Source organism: Leptodactylus fuscus, chromosome 1 (genome assembly GCF_031893055.1).
Source record: "Leptodactylus fuscus isolate aLepFus1 chromosome 1, aLepFus1.hap2, whole genome shotgun sequence".
Classification (NCBI taxonomy): Eukaryota; Metazoa; Chordata; class Amphibia; order Anura; family Leptodactylidae; genus Leptodactylus; species Leptodactylus fuscus.
In genome coordinates, this window is record NC_134265.1 from 106,179,541 (window position 1) to 106,197,533 (window position 17,993).

Consider the following 17,993-nt stretch of genomic DNA (forward strand, 5'->3'; position numbering starts at 1 on the left):
ACTAACGTCCAATATTTTTAATGCTCAGAAATAGAAGTACAAGGAGACAGACCTGCCCTTCTGGGGCCAACATCCTACTCTTCAAGAGAAAGATGTTCCAAAAAATACATTTTGTTCAATTTGTGTTGAATGGGCAGGATTAATAGCAGTATTATGTGTGTGCCTTGGAGGGTTAATTTGAATGTCATTCCTCTGCTTATGTGTAACCATTATATTTCTGTTTCCTAGCCTATAGCGGCTGCTAATTTGATTTATTCCATTTGTATTAAGCAGCCTTTTTCTTTTTCTTTTTTTTTTTTAACTTAGGGACATCTTGGATAAGAGCAGACATCATTCTAACAGATCTTCTCCAGCATCTGCCCCAGTCAGTCACCAAATTAGTAACCTCATCCGCAGCAATAGCCAGACACCCAGTGATTCCCTAAGACAAGGCAGTCTAGGGGACAGATCCAAAGATATTGATCGAGATAGTGTAGATCGGCTACGAGAAGTACCATCCACAGAGCACAAGATCAAGGAGAGTCGTTCACCAGTAAAGGAAGCCTCAGTTCATGACAAAAGGACGATAGAAGATGGCAGCAAACCAGTCATACAGTCTGTATCACCATATGGTAAACCAATCCTAAGTGAAAGCTTAAAACTGAGCAGCTTAGGGAAGGACACTGAACGGAAGCCTGAGCTGCCAACAGATCTTCAGAAAATAAAAAGTGATGTCAAGGTCAAGGAAGAACGTAAGGAGGATTCAGATGTGCTAGTAGTAGGTTCAGAGCCTCCTCATCCAGTCAGGACAATAGAACATCAGCCACCTCACCCTCCAGCTTCCCTGCATGGGTTATCTTTGCACCATTCAATGGCAGCCTCTATGCCTATACCAATGAGTAGTGTCCACCAAATGAACAACTTGAATATGCTGGACCGCAGTAGGGTAATGACCCCACTTATGGGTATGAGTCCCCTTACTGGCAGAGAGAGGCTTCCACATGCAAGTTTTGCCTGGGACCCAGTGAGAGATCCATTACGTGATGCTTACCGCACCCTGGACTTGCAGCGGAGAATGGATTTTCACTTGCGTGCTGACAGCATGCACAGATACCCAGGAACAGCTGCTGCTAGCTTCTATGACCATGAAAGATCATACCGAGATCGAGAGCCTCATGATTACAGCCATGAACAGCTCCTAGAGGCCAGGAGAGAACAAGAACGGTTGCGTCATGCAGATGAGAGAGAGCGACTGCACCTAAGGGAAGAGATAGAAAGGGCCCGCATGCACCACATTCACTCCTCTCCACTAGAGAGCCATCTGGCACATATGCCCTCCTTTATGCCACATTTGAGCAGTGTACCTTATCCCAGACTCAGTCCTTCAAGCGCCATGCACAATGGGATCCTTAACCGGACCCCACCCACAGCAGCACTAAGCGCACCCCCACCCTTGGTGCCTGCAAGCAACACAAGGCCCGCCTCTCCCCGAAGGACTAATCCCCTCACAAGTTCAGAAACACGGGACTTTTCACCCTCCAGAAACCCTAAAGAGGTTGAGGCTCGATAGTCTGCTCTTTATGGGAAATAAAAGGACCCACAGGAATCAAATACCATGAATTTTAAACTTGTATATAAAATCTTTTACGAAAAGTGCACTGCTCAAAACCTTCTCTTTTCTTCTCCTGTTTTTGTAAATGTACATTTGTAGGCTAAGCACACTTTTCTTTAGCCAGGGGGGACAGTTCAGGGGTGATAAATGTTCCATCCTGGAAACCAAGGGTTCCACTCTAAAGGTCTCTGGTCATGTGACTTTTTTTGACTTGGGAGGCTCAGTAGTTGTGGGACGGGTTTAGCGAGGGGAGGGACTTTTTAAATGGATTTTTGTAGTTTTTACAGTATTTTGTTTTTCGCTACGGTGTTCCTAGTCTCCTCCGGGAAAAAAAAAAATCTACAAAAAAAAAAAAAAATTCTTTAATTTTATATTAGTTGCATTTTGCCTCTGGTGAGGGAAAAATAAGTAAATCTGTTCTTTCCATGAAATTACATAAGGGTTTTCCCCCTCTTCATTACAGGAGGTGTTCTTGAAACACAGCAATGCATATTTATACCTATGATCTGTTGAAGACACCTCCAGCATTGAAGGGTCATAATGAATTACTATGTTTTTCTTTATTCTACAGCTAACAGATCAACAATCTTGCTATGATTTTGAACAGAAATCACAGATCTATTATTAAAATAATAAGATTAATGTACAAAACAAGTGCTTTTTTTGCCTTATTTTATCATAAATTTTTAATGTTATTTTTTGCTGTTTTTTCTGGAAAAATTCAAAGATTCTTGCAGGATTGTATATATTCATTTTACTGTGTTGCTACGCCTCATTTGAATTGGATCCACCACAGACTTTGTGACATCCACACACGAACAGAATACACGGATTTCAAGGATCACACTCGCAGCTTCATGTACACCTCGTCATCTTACTATGCAATCAGTGTGAGGCGGGTCCTGGAAGAGGGGATTCTACTGTCTCTCCAAATTCTGCCCTTCTAACCCCCCATACCCCGGCCATCAAACGCCCTCCACCGCTTTCCAAAAAATATAAAGGGCACTTGTTGACTTGGAACACTGGAAGAACCAAAATGCACCAAGCTCAATTGGTGTTTCTGATGGAGTGGGCAGTTAAAGGACTGAAGCGTCATCCTCCCTTGCCATCATTATTGGAAAGGTGGCAGGTAGCTTCCACCTCTAATTGCTGCCTTAGCCAGGCCAGCAAATGGACCTTATTTATTTTCCTGTGAACCCTTTGTGCTTTAAACCTGTGCAGTGTTTTCATTGAAATCTGTATACAAGAGCGTTAGAATCTTAGGAGTGCACAAAAGCAAAAATATATAAATATATCTATATATATATATATATATAAAATGGTGGAAAGAAAATGTTTAAACATGAGCAGCAATTTTTTGGTCCCCTTTATTTTCTATCTTCTACAAACATGATCCTGCAGTTTGGATACTTTGTCTCGTTTTACTCTGTAAGGTTTGTTCCACATTCAGTATTTTGTCTTATCACAAGGGCTGAATTACAGATGTGACTTCTACTGTAAAGATATTTTCACAGGCAGTATTGAAAGCAATTCTGTAATGTATACAATTATTACTGAATCTTTCCCTACAAGTCATTTCTCCTGTAATAGGTGGAGGAGACATTACTGTGTCTGCCGTCCAGCTGGCACAGTATTATCTCTTGTGTATAGGACAACATACACTCCTTTAGTCTTGTCATCAGATATCTCCATTTTGCCAGCAGTTATAGTAAGAACAAGTGTATTACCAGTTATTGTATTCCCAGTGAGAGCGCTTGGTGACCCTCAACTTGAACTGTAGTGCTTAAAGGGAACCTGTCAGCAGGTAGGATGTTATGGTGGAGCAGTAGCTGATCAGATTGCACAGACTTATGGGGAAATATTCAGTAAACTTATATTTTATCCATTAAAATTCTCCTCTTTACTATAAATTGACTGAGGCCCCTCCTGCTCTATAGCAGGTTGCACTTCATTTTCCTGGTGACAGATTCTAGGATGAGGAACAAAACACTGCATTACTGAATTTTCTATCAGCAGTTTATGATCTTCTATCACATTTCTTAGTATCTCAATGGTAATTGTCATTCCCCAATTTATAGCCCTAACAATATTAGAACACTAGTACGTATGCAAGTGTGTATGTATATATATATATGTATATATATATATATATATATATGTATGTATATATATATATATATATATATTATTCTCCATACACACTAACATGCCCATAGCTTTAACATGACAGCTGTTTCCATTTCAACACCAGTAAGTAGCAGGTATATACCCAAGACTGTGCTCATAGAAGAATGGGACAATTTTATTTTTATTTTTTTTTAAGCACTACAATCCTTTCAAATGAAATTTCAGTCTTTCAGATGAAAGGTGTCTTGTTTTTAAGGCTGTGGACAACTACTCTGAATCTTTCATAAATGGCTAACAGCCATGGGTCATGCAGATGCAGTAAAGTTCCTCTAATTCCCCCCCCCCCCCCAAGAGAAAAAAAAAAAAGCTAGTGATTGAATTCCTATGGAGGCAAAATTATATTATGGATCTAATTATATGATATTAATAATTGAATAATTTTAAAGACGTCCTTTCATCAGTTGGGGCATATGTGGTTATATATGCCACTAGAAAGCCAGTAGTGAGTTTAATTGGCTTCCCTGATCTGTGCCCCGGGTGAAGAGCTATCAGTGCCGATATCATAGCTCTTCACCGTCAGAAGGGCATTCCTGACAGTCTGTCAGGGACGCCCTTCTTCACAGCAGAGCCTATCGCGCTGTACTGTGAGAGCGGGGAGGAACGCCCCCTCCTGATAGTTCTAGTCTATGTATGAGTACTGTGAGGAGAGGGAGGAGGCGTTCCTCCCCGCTCTCACAGTACAGCGCTATAGGCGCTGCTGTGAAGAAGGGAGTCCCTGAAAGACTGTCAGGAACGCCCTTCTGACGGTGAAGAGCTATGATATCGGCACTGATAGCTCTTCACCTGGGGCACAGATCGTGAAAGCCGACAGTGCACTGAATTCGGTGCACTGTCTGCTTTCCAGCGGTATATAAAACCACATGTGCCCCGAACTGATGAAAGTTCCTCTTTAAATATCAGCTCCACAACCCTGCATTTTATTTTATTTTTTAGCATACATAAATAAACTGAAGACTTTTCTTTTAGTTTTTGGTTTTTTTTTTTATTATTATTACTACATTTGTTTAAAAAGCAACATGAAGTGTAAACTTGCAGTACACTTCTATTGTATGGGTTGTTATAAAAGATACGATGGTATAAATGGACATTCCAATACATCTCCATTGGCAGAATTCTATAAACTGATAGAAATGGTGAAGCCCAGAACAATCAGCCAAATCGCTTCAGACATTTTGAGTTTTTGTCTCTACGGTTGTTAATAAATGAGGCCCATTGTGTTACAGTACACTGCCATTAATCCCATACTTGCATTCCCAATACAATAATTATTGTTGAGCACCTTTTCTGTAATGTGCTATTCCTGTTAATATTCTTAGAACTATATGAACAAAATTGACAACTGGGTGTTATTACTCCCTTTTGTCTATGGGATGTTGCACTGTCTAGTTTATACTAGTGATGTCAGACTAATGTCGACACTAGGAAAACACCATTGTAAATTTCTTCATACATTTCCAGGAACGCAGGCAGATAAAACAAAACTGATGAAGTCTTACACGGTCTTAAACTGTGCTAAAGTGTCTAATATGGTTTGAAGATCTGGCGCATTTTTAAACTGTCTAGTTTAACTTTATACCACTTGTTGGTTGGCTTAGTTTCTGACAAAAAAATGTGACGTGTCAAAAACCATTAGAAAATGAGGCATAAAGCATGATGGAAGGGCTGGGCAATTTACTTCAATTATTTTAGGACCCGCTCCACACTATGCCACAGAATTTTGGTTTCAGTTATTCAGGTCAGCAATCCTGATTGGACATGAGAGACAGGATGATATGAGCGTAAAATAATTATTATTAATTATGCCAGAATTCTACTACAGAGTTTTGTTTTAGTTTTGTTTGTTGGTTTAAAAAAAAAAAAATAGGGGACATTTGAAGGCTGTACTGGGGCCAAGAAGTATGGTATCTCCAAACTAAGTCATGCTTCATGTGAATGGAACTCGCCGCATCACACTAATTTATGATGTAAAATTAGTCCTGCACCCATACAATATTGTGAGAGCAGGCAGCAGTGCCATGGTAAATAAAACCAACTCTAGCACCATGTTTCTATGTCCAAATACAGTATTGTGATCTGGGGGTTTTTTTTCCCCCTATTGCTGGCTGGCTCCCCCCCCAAAAACACACACACACACACACACACACACACACACACACACACACACACACACACACACACACACACACACACACACACACACACACACACACACACACACACACACACACACACACACTCTCTCTCTCTCTCTACTTGAAAATTGGTGGAAAAAAATGCCAGAACCAAAACATCTGCATGCGGCTACAATCCAATACATTATAGGTCCCTCCAGGAGTACAGAGAACTATAATGCATACAGTATACATCGGTAGGTGTAGGTCTACGACTTATGTTGTACATATCCTAATATAACCTGTGTTACAACCTAGGACTTTAGTCACAATTTTTTTTTTTTTTTTTTTTTTTAAGCTGCGGCATTGTCTACAGACCAAACCTTATCTTCTTTCACTGCCAATATAAAGTATACATTGAATGTGACTTGTTAAAGACTGTTTCAGGATTGACATAAGCTAAAGCAACATCTTGCCTTCATATAAATAATACTGTATGTAAACAGGTATGTGCAGGTGAACATATACTTAAAGCGGTTGCCCAGGCAAAAAATGTTACATTTTAAATAGGCCAGAGAAGTTAAAAAAAAAAAAAAAATCATACTCCCCTTTCCTAGATGCTCCGTTGCATCCCATCACTGTCTGGTCTTTCCGGTTCATTGTTGTCTTCCAGCAGAAGTACCCAAGGCACGTGACGTCACTACCTGAAGGGTATCTGCCGGAGGCTGCTGATTGGCCTCAGCAGTCACATGACCACTGAGGTTAATAAGGGGCTTCAAGTGGAAGGGATCTGTATACTGGCACATTTTGCTAAGTAAATTTCACCCATATATTTATAATTCCTATTTGTACAGCACCAACATATTCACTGTCTCTTATAAGGCTCACAATCTAAATTCCCTATCCGTATGTCTTGGGAGTGTAAGGGGGCGTTCACACTACTGTCTGTGTCCAACAGGTAGTGTCCGCTCCTAGTGTCAGACTTTTCAAGCGGACAGAAAAACCCGACATGTAGGGTTTTTCTGTCCACTTGAAAAGTCGGACATCTTTACAAGCGGACAGTGAAGGAAGGGCATGGAGTGCAAAAGAACGCACCAGATCGCTATTTAAATGAATGACAAGTGTCACAGACACAGCTAGTGTCCGCTCCTAATGTCCGTGCCAGATTTTGAATGGACACTAGGAGCGGACACTACCTGTCGGACACAGACGGTAGTGTGAATGCCTCCTAAGAGGAAACTACACTTGGTAGAACATATAGACTCCATGCAAATGCTGCCCTTGGTCAGATTCAAAGCTGGGCCTTTAGCGCCATAGTACAAACCAATGAGCTATTATATTTATACCAAAATGGTGCCATCTAGATAAATAGATCCTACAAATAGCTAGAAACAAACAAATGTAAAATGGGCTACTTCTTCATAGAATCTTAAAACTCTGTAAATACAGCTTTGGAGCCATTGGACAATGATTACTTAGGCTTTCCTCACAATGCACTACACCTAAAGATGACCTGTCACCAGGTATACAAAGCCCGATGACCTACATCAGATAGGTGCTGTCACTTTGAGCGTTTTGGTGTTTTGTTAATCCAAATCCATTCAGGTGTTCCAAAGTCAAAGCCACATTAATGTTGATGCAAATTAGGATCCAATAGCCTGGTGGGTGGTAACACTACCTGACTTACACCACACAGACCTCTCCCCAAGAAAAACAACAGTGGTTGCACTTGCATTGCTAATATACCCTAATTTGCATAAATATTAATGAGGTTTATATCTTATAACTGCTGAAATAAGCTTGATAAAACACCAAACTGATGAGGATGACAGCACCTATCAGATGAGGTATCACCATTGTGCTTTTGAGCCCTGGTGGGAGGTCACCTTCAATGTACTGACAAGGTAAGTGAAATCAGTCCATTGGCTCTATTCACATCTGCTGGACCTGAAGAATCTATCGTATTTCTTGGCCTTCCTGGAAGGAGGAAGAAAGAATTACCATCACATTGCTCCTGGATAGTTGGGAGAAGTTGCACTTGGAGGATGTTTAGATACCATTCTTTATTCATGGCAGCGTTCTTTGGCAATGAGTGAGCCCACTTCCCTGAATGAAAAGTAACCACAAAACATCAATAACCTGACATTGTGCAGGACGTCCTGGGATTGGATTGTAGAGGCCTGTTATAAAGTTATTTTATCTGATCAATCCCCCTTCAGACTGTTAGGGACATCTGGAAGAATCATGACTCAGAAAAGAAAAGGTGAACGCTATTGTGAATCTTGTGTCATGTCAATAGTAAAAAAAAAAAAATAACAATCCTGAGACCATTCACGTGTGGGGTTCTGACTAAGGGTCCTAAAAACATGGAAGCGGCAAAACTTGTGATAAAAAAAAGTCAATTTGAAAACTTTTGGCCTTGAATGTTCTATAAGTCAATGATGTTATGGTCACCATGTTAGAATTAGATGACCTGTGCTTCAGCAGGAATAGGCGGACCCCAGGCAATTGGATGTATCTACAGAACCAAATGACTTACAGCATTAGAAATTATCCTAAGAGGTAGATTCCAGGTTTATGGTGATATACAGACAGGATATTAAATTCCTCAATCTGTGCTTGTTCTGTAGGCCTATTTCACAGGCTAGTGCAAACTACATGGTAGAGGAAGAACAATTCCCACAGCCAACGCCTGCAAGACTCCAGTAGCACGGAATCCATCTTAGTGGGTGTTCATTCTACTGTTAGTATTGTTTGTTGTTAGCATCCGTTACGTAATCAATGTACACTAAACAGATTGATTTCAATGGGATTTGATTTGTTGTCCATTAGTGCCTGTTTAACTCAAATCTGTCACATCTGGGGGGGGGGGGGGTTGTTAGCTGACATAAAAACGTGGGGTGCAGGACTTTTGTGTTTATTCAACATAACAGAGTTATGATGGATGTTAAGTGCCTGTTTTTTTTTTGGGGGGGGGGGGGGTGGGAGGGGTAACATTAATGTCTATGGCTGTTAACAGTTGTCCATTATACTGTCCGTTATCACTTGCCATTTCGTTTTCTTCACAACCTCTGAAAGCAGAACAAACCAAAAACAAATGGTATAAAAACTAACAATAACGAAAACCAACTTGCTAATGTGTCTATTTTTTAACTGAGCCATCCAAAAAAAAACTCCATTTCTAAAGGTTTTATTGCTCACCCAATAAACGGTCTTGGAGCCTATGCTACTCTGAAAAAATCTTTTTGTTAAGGGCTGTTTTTGTAGTTACTCAATATACATACAAACTGCCGTAATGGTAACGGCAAAAAACAAAAAATGAGCTGTCTAGTCTAATACTCATTGACCAGGTCACCCTTTTAGTGCTTTGCTATTTTTCTAGAAATAGTTTTTTTTCTTTTGTAAAAAAAATCTAAACAAAAGCCATACACGTGTCAGAATTATTGCCAATCACTATTATAATTAGGCAGTGTGAATAAAATGACTGGAAACAAAAAAAGAACAAGGGACAGACAAAATCAGGGGAGGAGGAAACTCTTGTGCAGGCACTAACAATATGAATCTGGGTGTCAACAGCAACACTACTTCTGGTTTTAACAGCCCGCAGGTAGCCACAGTGTTGTCGTGCTTCCTAAGAATAAAAACTTTTTTGAAAGCAGTGAAACACAAATGTTTAGTTAGATTTCTTTGATTTCCCCCTCTGCTGTAACATAATTTACCATGCAGTCAGGACTGCACATCTGATGCGGCGGCCTCAGGCGGCACTCCAGAGGAGGTGGCAGCCACGGCAATCCAGATTTTTTTTTTCTCTAAACTAGCACAGGAGAGGGGCCGCTCTGAAAACAAACTGAGCAGCCCTCTCCTGCGCTGGTTTAGACCTCTGCGTCTCAGAGCAGGTGGTGTCATCACATCTCCTGTGCTGATACGCAGACGTCTTACTGCCAGGGAAGTGAAGAGGCGGCAGCAGCCGTGAGGTCAGTAAGTTAAATACTTTTTTTGTTTGTTTGTTTGATAATAGGCATATCCCCAGCAGGTAGCGGCCTATTTACCTACCTCCCCAGGCCTGCTCATGGCCACCCTCCACTTCCCCTTCTACTATAGGATGCGGGGGGCAGCTGTGAGCAGGCCCGGTCCTGTATGGTAATGTCCCAGATGTGACAGGCCCGAATGCCTGCTAGGATTAAAATCAGATCCCGGAGAGGTGAGCAAGACTGTTTATTATTTTCCCTCATCTCCCCTGAGTCTCTGATTATTATACTTGGGGGTCTGAAAAGATAGGTGGGCCCCTGTGGGGCATAATAGTTGAGTGGGCAACTGTGGTCTCTGTAAATTCAATTATGCCCCACAGTCTATTGTGCCACTGTGGGGCATAATATAGACTATAGGGGCTGCTGTGGAGAAGTGAGGAATCAAAGTTGTCTGTGTTGTAAACTTTACAGAGTCAAGTCACAGCTGGAAGAAGTGGTCATGGCGGTCCAAAGGGAAGAGACGGGAAATGTATTCACTGTAATGTAACCACTAGCAAACAACCCCCCCACCTCCACCCCCTCGCCTGAGGTGGACGATCAAAAGGCAGACATCTTCCTTCCCCCCCTTCACAGAGTTGGTGGAGGTAGTAGTTGTAGAGCAGGGGTCTCAAACTCAACTCAGCATGTGGGCCGCAGAACAAGATCCCAGCCAGTCGGCGGGCCGCACTGCGGCAAATTTAGCTCCACCCACTTTTATGTTGACTCCGCCCATTCATTTTTCATGTGCCCCCACACTGTATAATCCTCCTACAGTTACCCGTAAACTATATGCCCCCCCTCCATCTTTCCCCCAGTTACATATACACCCTTCATCTGCCCCCAGATTCATGTCCCTCCATCTCTGCCCCCAGATTCATGTCCCCCCATCTCTGCCCCCAGTTTCATGTCCCCCATCTCTGCCCCCAGTTTCATGTCCCCCCATCTCTTCCCCCAGATTCATGTCCCCCCCATCTCTTCCCCCAGATTCATGTCCCCCCATCTCTTCCCCCAGATTCATGTCCCTCCATTTCTGCCCCAGTGTCATGCCGTTCTCCCCCCTCCCTTCGTCTGCCCCCAGTGTCATGAGCACCTTCATTCCACCTCAGGACCTTTCACCATTTTGCCCACAGGCAGTTCTATATACTGCCGGAAAGCTGACAGTGCGCTGAGTTCAGCACACTGTCGCCTTTCCCGATGTGGGCCCAGTGTGAAGAGCTTACGGTCCCGGTACCGTAGCTCTTCTATGGTCAGAAGGGAGTTTCTGCCACTCCGTCAGAGACGTCCTTCCTCACAGCACAGCCAATCGCCCTGTGCTGTGAGAGCCGGGAGGAACCCCCCCCCCTCCCGATAATGCTCGTCTATGGACGAGTACTGCGAGCAGAGGGAGGGGGCGTTCCAGTGTGTCCAGTAAAAAGCAATCTGCCGTACCACTTAATGGAGTCCACTGCGTTTTGCCAATACATGGCTTGTGCACAGTCTTCATAAAGATTACCTATCTCTCAAATATTTCTCTAGGAAGGCTGTGTCTGCCTGATATCGCCATGTGAGCCTCTCCTTGTAAATGTCCATGTGGTAAAAGCTGCACGCAACCATCAATAAAGTGACAATACATTTTTTTTCAACTGGCAGAGTAGGCACACTCATGACATGGCTCAAAATTCAATTTTGTAAATTGTCACTACTTTGTGCTGCAAGTGCACCCACAAAAGGGTCATTTTTGTTTGCTTTTTTTCTACACTCAATTCTTTATTATTGTTCACCTGGCAGGCACACTGTTGAAATTCTGAAAATTGTAACTTCACCAACCAGAGGCGTAGTACCATTTAATGCCCCCTGATATTATGTCCCTGATGCCCTTATGGATCCATATTGCTTGCTCATGCACTGGATCTGTTGATATGATGTCACCATTGCAGCTGTTTTATAAACAAATAGAGCAGCAGATGAGGCAGTTGGCACAGGAATGGAGGGTAAGTATAAATGCAGGGCTATCTTATAACTACCGTACTGCCTGCATAATTTACTTTTTTCTAATTTTGCACAACCCCTTTAAAGAGGACCTTTTATGTCCTCTAACATTGGCGGTGTTATATACCACTGTACGGCTGACTTAGTTGCAGAGATATCCTGGCACTGGCAGAGGGGTCGGCCTTACTGCTCATCGTCATGGCTGAGCAGTGAAAAATTCCCACCCCCAGGTTCAATTCTATATCCTTGTACTGTCGAGGGGGGCATTCCTCATCGTTCAATGAAATGACGACACTGAGCCGTAAGGCCGACCCTGTGCAGTGCAGAGATATCAGTAGTCAAGACTAACAGCACCAATATATCTGCAACCAGGACACATATCTTCAAAAATGCCAGTACACTGAATTCCACATACCCGAATAGTTCTCCACCAGGTAGTAGTCCTCCCCTTTATGTGGTGTTAGTCATTACCTGATGAGATGATTTCCTATTTGGGAAGGGACTGTTACCAGGGGGCACTATTACAGTAATAGTGCCACCCCCAGAGGTATAAGCCCCCATACAGTGGTGTAACTACCGCTGAGGCAGCAGAGGCAGCTGCCACAGGGTCCGACACGTCAGGGGGCCCGGGCCCCCGACGTGTCAATTTGATTTTTTTTTTTAAACTTCTGCAAGAATGGGACCGGCCCCGGGGGCTAACTTGAAACTTTTTTTTTTTTTTTTTTTTTTTGGGGGGGGGGGGGGGGGGGAGAGGACATCTCCTGAGGCCAGGGCATCTCCGCTGTTAACTCTTACAGCGGAGATGCCGAAGCTCGCTATTACATACCCGGCATCCGGACCCTCCGAGTCAGAGGCAGAGTACTGGAAAGCGAACACCCCGCAAAGGCTAATGTCCTATTCACCACAGTACAGCCTGTAAGACTGTCTTTCCAGGGTGTTCGCTTTCCAGTACTCTGCCAGGAGCGTGACAAGCATGACCTGCCCCGGTGTCTGTATGCTGCATCGGAGGGTCCGGATGCCGGGTATGTAATAGAGAGCTTCGGCATCTCTGCTGTAAGAGTTAACAGCGGCGATGCCCTGGCCTCAGGAGATGTCCTCTCCCCCCCCCAAAAAAAAAAAGGGTCAAGTTAGCTCCCGCCACTAAGGGACATAATACTGAGTGCAGGGGCCACTAAGAGACATAATACTGAGTGCAGGGGCCACTAAAGGACATAATACTGAGTGCAGGGGTCACTAAGGGACATAATACTGTGTGCATGGGCCACTAAGGGACATAATACTGAGTGCAGGGGTCACTAAGAGACATAATACTGAGTGCAGGGGCCACTAAAGGACATAATACTGAGTGCAGGGGCCACTAAAGGACATAATACTGTGTGCAGGGGCCACTAAGGGACATAATACTGTGTGCAGGGGCCACTAAGGGACATAATACTGTGTGCAGGGGCCACTAATGGACATAATACTGTGTGCAGGGGCCACTAAGGGACAGCGCACAGGAATGCGGAGGAGGGAGTCGGTCGAGGTCTTCGGTGTCGGTCGGGGGGGGGGGGGCCCCAATGTCAAAAGTTCGCCACAGGGCCCCGCCATTCCTAGTTACGCCACTGCCCCCACACATACAAGTAATATTCCCCCTGCATAAGTAATACAAATTACTTAATTACTTATGTGTGGGGGGCACTGTTATTGTAATAGTGTCACACCCACAGATAGTAGCTCTTCCCCTTCATATTTTCTGTGCCAGCGGCTTCCTCCTCTACTACGTATTTCAAGATTATCGCCATCTTGCAGATGCTGATACAATTAATATTTATGCTAATACTTTGAGTTGGTCCCGGGGTGAGTGGGTTAGGAGTGATGTTAATGTGGCATTTGCGCTCAGTTAGGGATAACCGGCAAGATAATCTGGTTCTTTTCCGGCTCCCAAGTACTATTCTCACAGTCCTAGAATCCTTTGCATTTCAAAAGATATTCCAGTTTTTTCAGTTGGCAGGCTAGGCACGCTTATAGTTTGCTACAAATATGTCTTAAAATATTATAAATTGTCACTCTGCCAACACAACGTTGATGTAGCATTTGATCTCATTTAGGGATAACTTGCAAGATAATCCAGGTTCTTTACTGGCTCCCAAGTGCTGTTCTCATGGTAAAATCCTTTCCATTTCAGAGTATATTCTAGCTTTTTCAGATGGCAGGACAGGTGTGCTGATAGTGTTACAAATTTTTCTTTACATTCTGTAATTGTCACTCATTGGTCTGGCATCTGCATAAAGGGAAAACTTTCGGTGGCTTTTTTACAAAGTCAGTTCTTTATTTTAAATTTGATTTTTATTGAGGAAAGGGAAATTTTCACTATATAAAACAGTAACAAACAAAAGAAAAATCCGCAAAGTTCCGAACATTAAAGTATTGCATACTTGCATAAGGTCAATGCAACAAAACGCAAACTGGGTGTGAAGACACCACACAAATAATCAAATAAAGTAAGACCAGAAAATCAGTTATACAGTGGGGCAAAAAAGTATTTAGTCAGTCACCAATAGTGCAAGTTCCACCACTTAAAAAGATGAGAGGCGTCTGTAATTTACATAATGGGTAGACCTCAACTATGAGAGACAAAATGAGAAAACAAATCCAGAAAATCACATTGTCTGATTTTGTAAGAATTTATTTGCAAATTATGGTGGAAAATAAGTATTTGGTCACCTACAAACAATCAAGATTTCTGGCTCTCACAGACCTGTAACTACTTCTTTAAGAGTCTCCTCTTTCCTCCACTCATTACCTGTAGTAATGGCACCTGTTTAAACTTGTTATCAGTATAAAAAGACACCTGTGCACACCCTCAAACAGTCAGACTCCAAACTCCACTATGGTGAAGACCAAAGAGCTGTCAAAGGACACCAGAAACAAAATTGTAGCCCTGCACCAGGCTGGGAAGACTGAATCTGCAATAGGCAACCAGCTTGGATTGAAGAAATCAACTGTGGGAGCAATAATTAGAAAATGGAAGACATACAAGACCACTGATAATCTCCCTCGATCTGGGGCTAAAAGCAAAATCTCACCACGTGGGGTCAAAATGATCACAAGAACGGTGAGCAAAAATCCCAGAACCACGCAGGGGGACCTAGTGAATGAACTGCAGAGAGCTGGGACCAATGTAACAAAGGCTACCATCAGTAACACACTACGCCGCCAGGGACTCAGATCCTGCAGTGCCAGACGTGTCCCACTGCTTAAGCCAGTACATGTCCGGGCCCGTCTGAAGTTTGCTAGAGAGCATTTGGATGATCCAGAAGAGTATTGGGAGAATGTCCTATGGTCTGATGAAACCAAACTGGAACTGTTTGATAGAAACACAACTTTTCGTGTTTGGAGGAAAAAGAATACTGAGTTGCATCCATCAAACACCATACCTACTGTAAAGCATGGGAGTGTAAACATCATGCTTTGGGGCTGTTTCTCTGCAAAGGGGCCAGGACGACTGATCCGGGTACATGAAAGAAAGAATGGGGCCATGTATCGTGAGATTTTGAGTGCAAACCTCCTTCCATCAGCAAGGGCATTGAAGATGAAATGTGGCTGGGTCTTTCAACATGACAATGATCCAAAGCACACTGCCAGGGCAACGAAGGAGTGGCTTTGTAAGAAGCATTTCAAGGTCCTGGAGTGGCCTAGCCAGTCTCCAGATCTCAACCCTATAGAAAACCTTTGGAGGGAGTTGAAAGTCCGTGTTGCCAAGCGACAGCCCCAAAACATCACTGCTCTAGAGGAGATCTGCATGGAGGAATGGGCCAACATACCAACAACAGTGTGTGCCAACCTTGTGAAGACTTACAGAAAACGTTTGACCTCTGTCATTGCCAACAAAGGATATATAACAAAGTATTGAGATGAAATTTTGTTACTGACCAAATACTTATTTTCCACCATAATTTGCAAATAAATTCTTACAAGATCAGACAATGTGATTTTTCTGGATTTGTTTTCTCATTTTGTCTCTCATAGTTGAGGTCTACCTATGATGTCAATTACAGACGCCTCTCATCTTTTTAAGTGGTGGAACTTGCACTATTGGTGACTGACTAAATACTTTTTTGCCCCACTGTACATATGAAGCTTAGATAACAGGAACAGTGGTAAAACATAGATAACAAAGGAAGACAGAAGCTCGAGAAAGGGAAGAAGAGGGAAACACCAAAGGGGAGGGAGACGGGAGAAAAGGAAAATAAAACAGGACAACAACAAAAAGAAACAAGAAAACCAAACATATTCAAGAACAGTATACCTGGGTACAATACCACAAATATATGGATAAAATGGGAGAGACACCGAGCGCCAATATAGTGTAGTAATTATAAACACTCTTGATGATGATATGTAGTTAGTCTCTTACCTATTGGTGTTGTGAAATAGTCACAACTCCATATGAGCATATAAAAGGTGTTAAAGCAGCAGCTCTTTCCCTTACACTGTGAAACAGCGTGATGCAATGATAGGTGATTCCTCAGGCAAGCCCGACAGGAGTGGAGGAGTAGGGAGTAAGCGCGCACACCAAAGTATGATCTTGAACAGTTTATTAAACACTGGACTGCGAAGCAGCATACTGGTATTCACCACTACACAGTTTGTATCACACTTGAGAAAGGGCAGATGCCCGAAACGCGTCGTGTTTAATAAACTGTTCAAGATCATACTTTGGTGTGCGCGCTTACTCCCTACTCCTCCACTCCTGTCGGGCTTGCCTGAGGAATCACCTATCATTACAAATATATGGATAACAGCAAATATAGAAAACGAAGCCACCTGGAATCATGGAGCAGTTAACAAATTTAACAAGTTTAAGGGGTCCCCACGGGATCAACCTGAGATCGCAAGGAAGAAGAGGCCTTACTAGCTTCCATATACGAGATCCAAAGGGACCACTGGGTGCGAAATTTGGAGCAAGTATGGTTCTTGTTGGCCAACATACGTTCCAGAGTACACGCTAAATCAACATGATGGATTAACTCAGCTACAGTCAAACAAAGAGTGGACTTCCACTGACGAGCAATCATAGCCCGAGCCGCTAGCACAATTTGCCCTAGAACAACCTGCGACCCCAAGGGGAAGCTACCAAAATCCAAAAAGCATAAGGCAAGACTAGGGGCGGGACGTATGTCAAGACCAACTAAAGTGGACTTGAACTGAAATACAGCCGTCCAAAAGGCTAAAATCGGAGGGCACTCCCACCACAGATGCAGGAAAGAACCTACTTGCCTGCAACCCCTCCAGCAGAGGTTCGAACACGAGGAGTCTATATGGGCCAATTGGCTTGGGGTCCGGTACCATCGCAACATTATTTTCAAGGCCATTTCCCAGTGAGCAGCCCCCCTAGAGACCCGTTTGACAAAACCACTCGCTTCGTACCAATCCTTCAGAGGAATGGTCCTGTCAAGATCCGTTTCCCAATGGCGCAGGTGAAAAGGCTTAACCTGCCCAGAGGGAACAGAGAGAAAGTTATAAAACGCAGACAAGCCACCTTTAGCCGGGGAAGATCTATTCCACAGCTACAAAGCAAGTCTAGGGAAGGTTAATCTAGAGGGCTCATAGGATTGGAAAAAATGCCGCAGTTGTAAGTATTTTAAAAAGTCTGCTCTAGAGAGGTGGAACTCTTCCTGTAGTATAGAGAACGATTTAAGCCCATCTTCAGAATAAAGTTGAGCCACTTTGTAAAGGCCTCTAGAGACCCACCCACGAAGTCGCAGTTGAGGGAGAAAAGAAGTCATGTACAGCAGGGGTAATTTCGACAATGGAGCCAAGTCCTCTCTGGAAGTATACAACAAGAAATAGCGCCAAGCAATCACAGAAGCCCTAATACTCAACAAAGGAAAGGGTGAAGGGAAGGGGGCCAGATCTCTAGGGCGCAGAGTACTCATAAGCGGGGCATCCAATAGGCTTTCCTCAATCTCAGCTCACCGCCATTTAGAGGTCGCATCCCAACCAGCCTTAAGCTGTTCAAGAACAGACGCCATATAATATTTCCTAACATCCGGGACGCCTGCACCTCCGTGGGACCAAGGCCTCGTCATCACTTTAAATCGAACCCTGGACCTCTTACCCTCCCATATAAAATTAGAGAGAATA

At 43.3% G+C, this 17,993-nt stretch overlaps 1 protein-coding gene across 10 annotated transcripts in view; it reads left to right on the forward strand.

Moving 5' to 3' along the window:
- The window catches only part of FBRSL1 (fibrosin like 1), a 386,529-nt gene extending 384,882 nt beyond the window's left edge, over positions 1-1,647 (forward strand). For all 10 annotated transcript variants that reach the window (XM_075275111.1, XM_075275070.1, XM_075275129.1 and 7 more), the window contains one exon: positions 307-1,647. In XM_075275111.1, coding sequence (XP_075131212.1) covers positions 307-1,549 — 1,243 coding nt within the window. In that variant the 3' untranslated portion in view covers positions 1,550-1,647. The remainder of the gene's footprint in view (positions 1-306) is intronic.
- Positions 1,648-17,993: the final 16,346 nt, after the last annotated feature.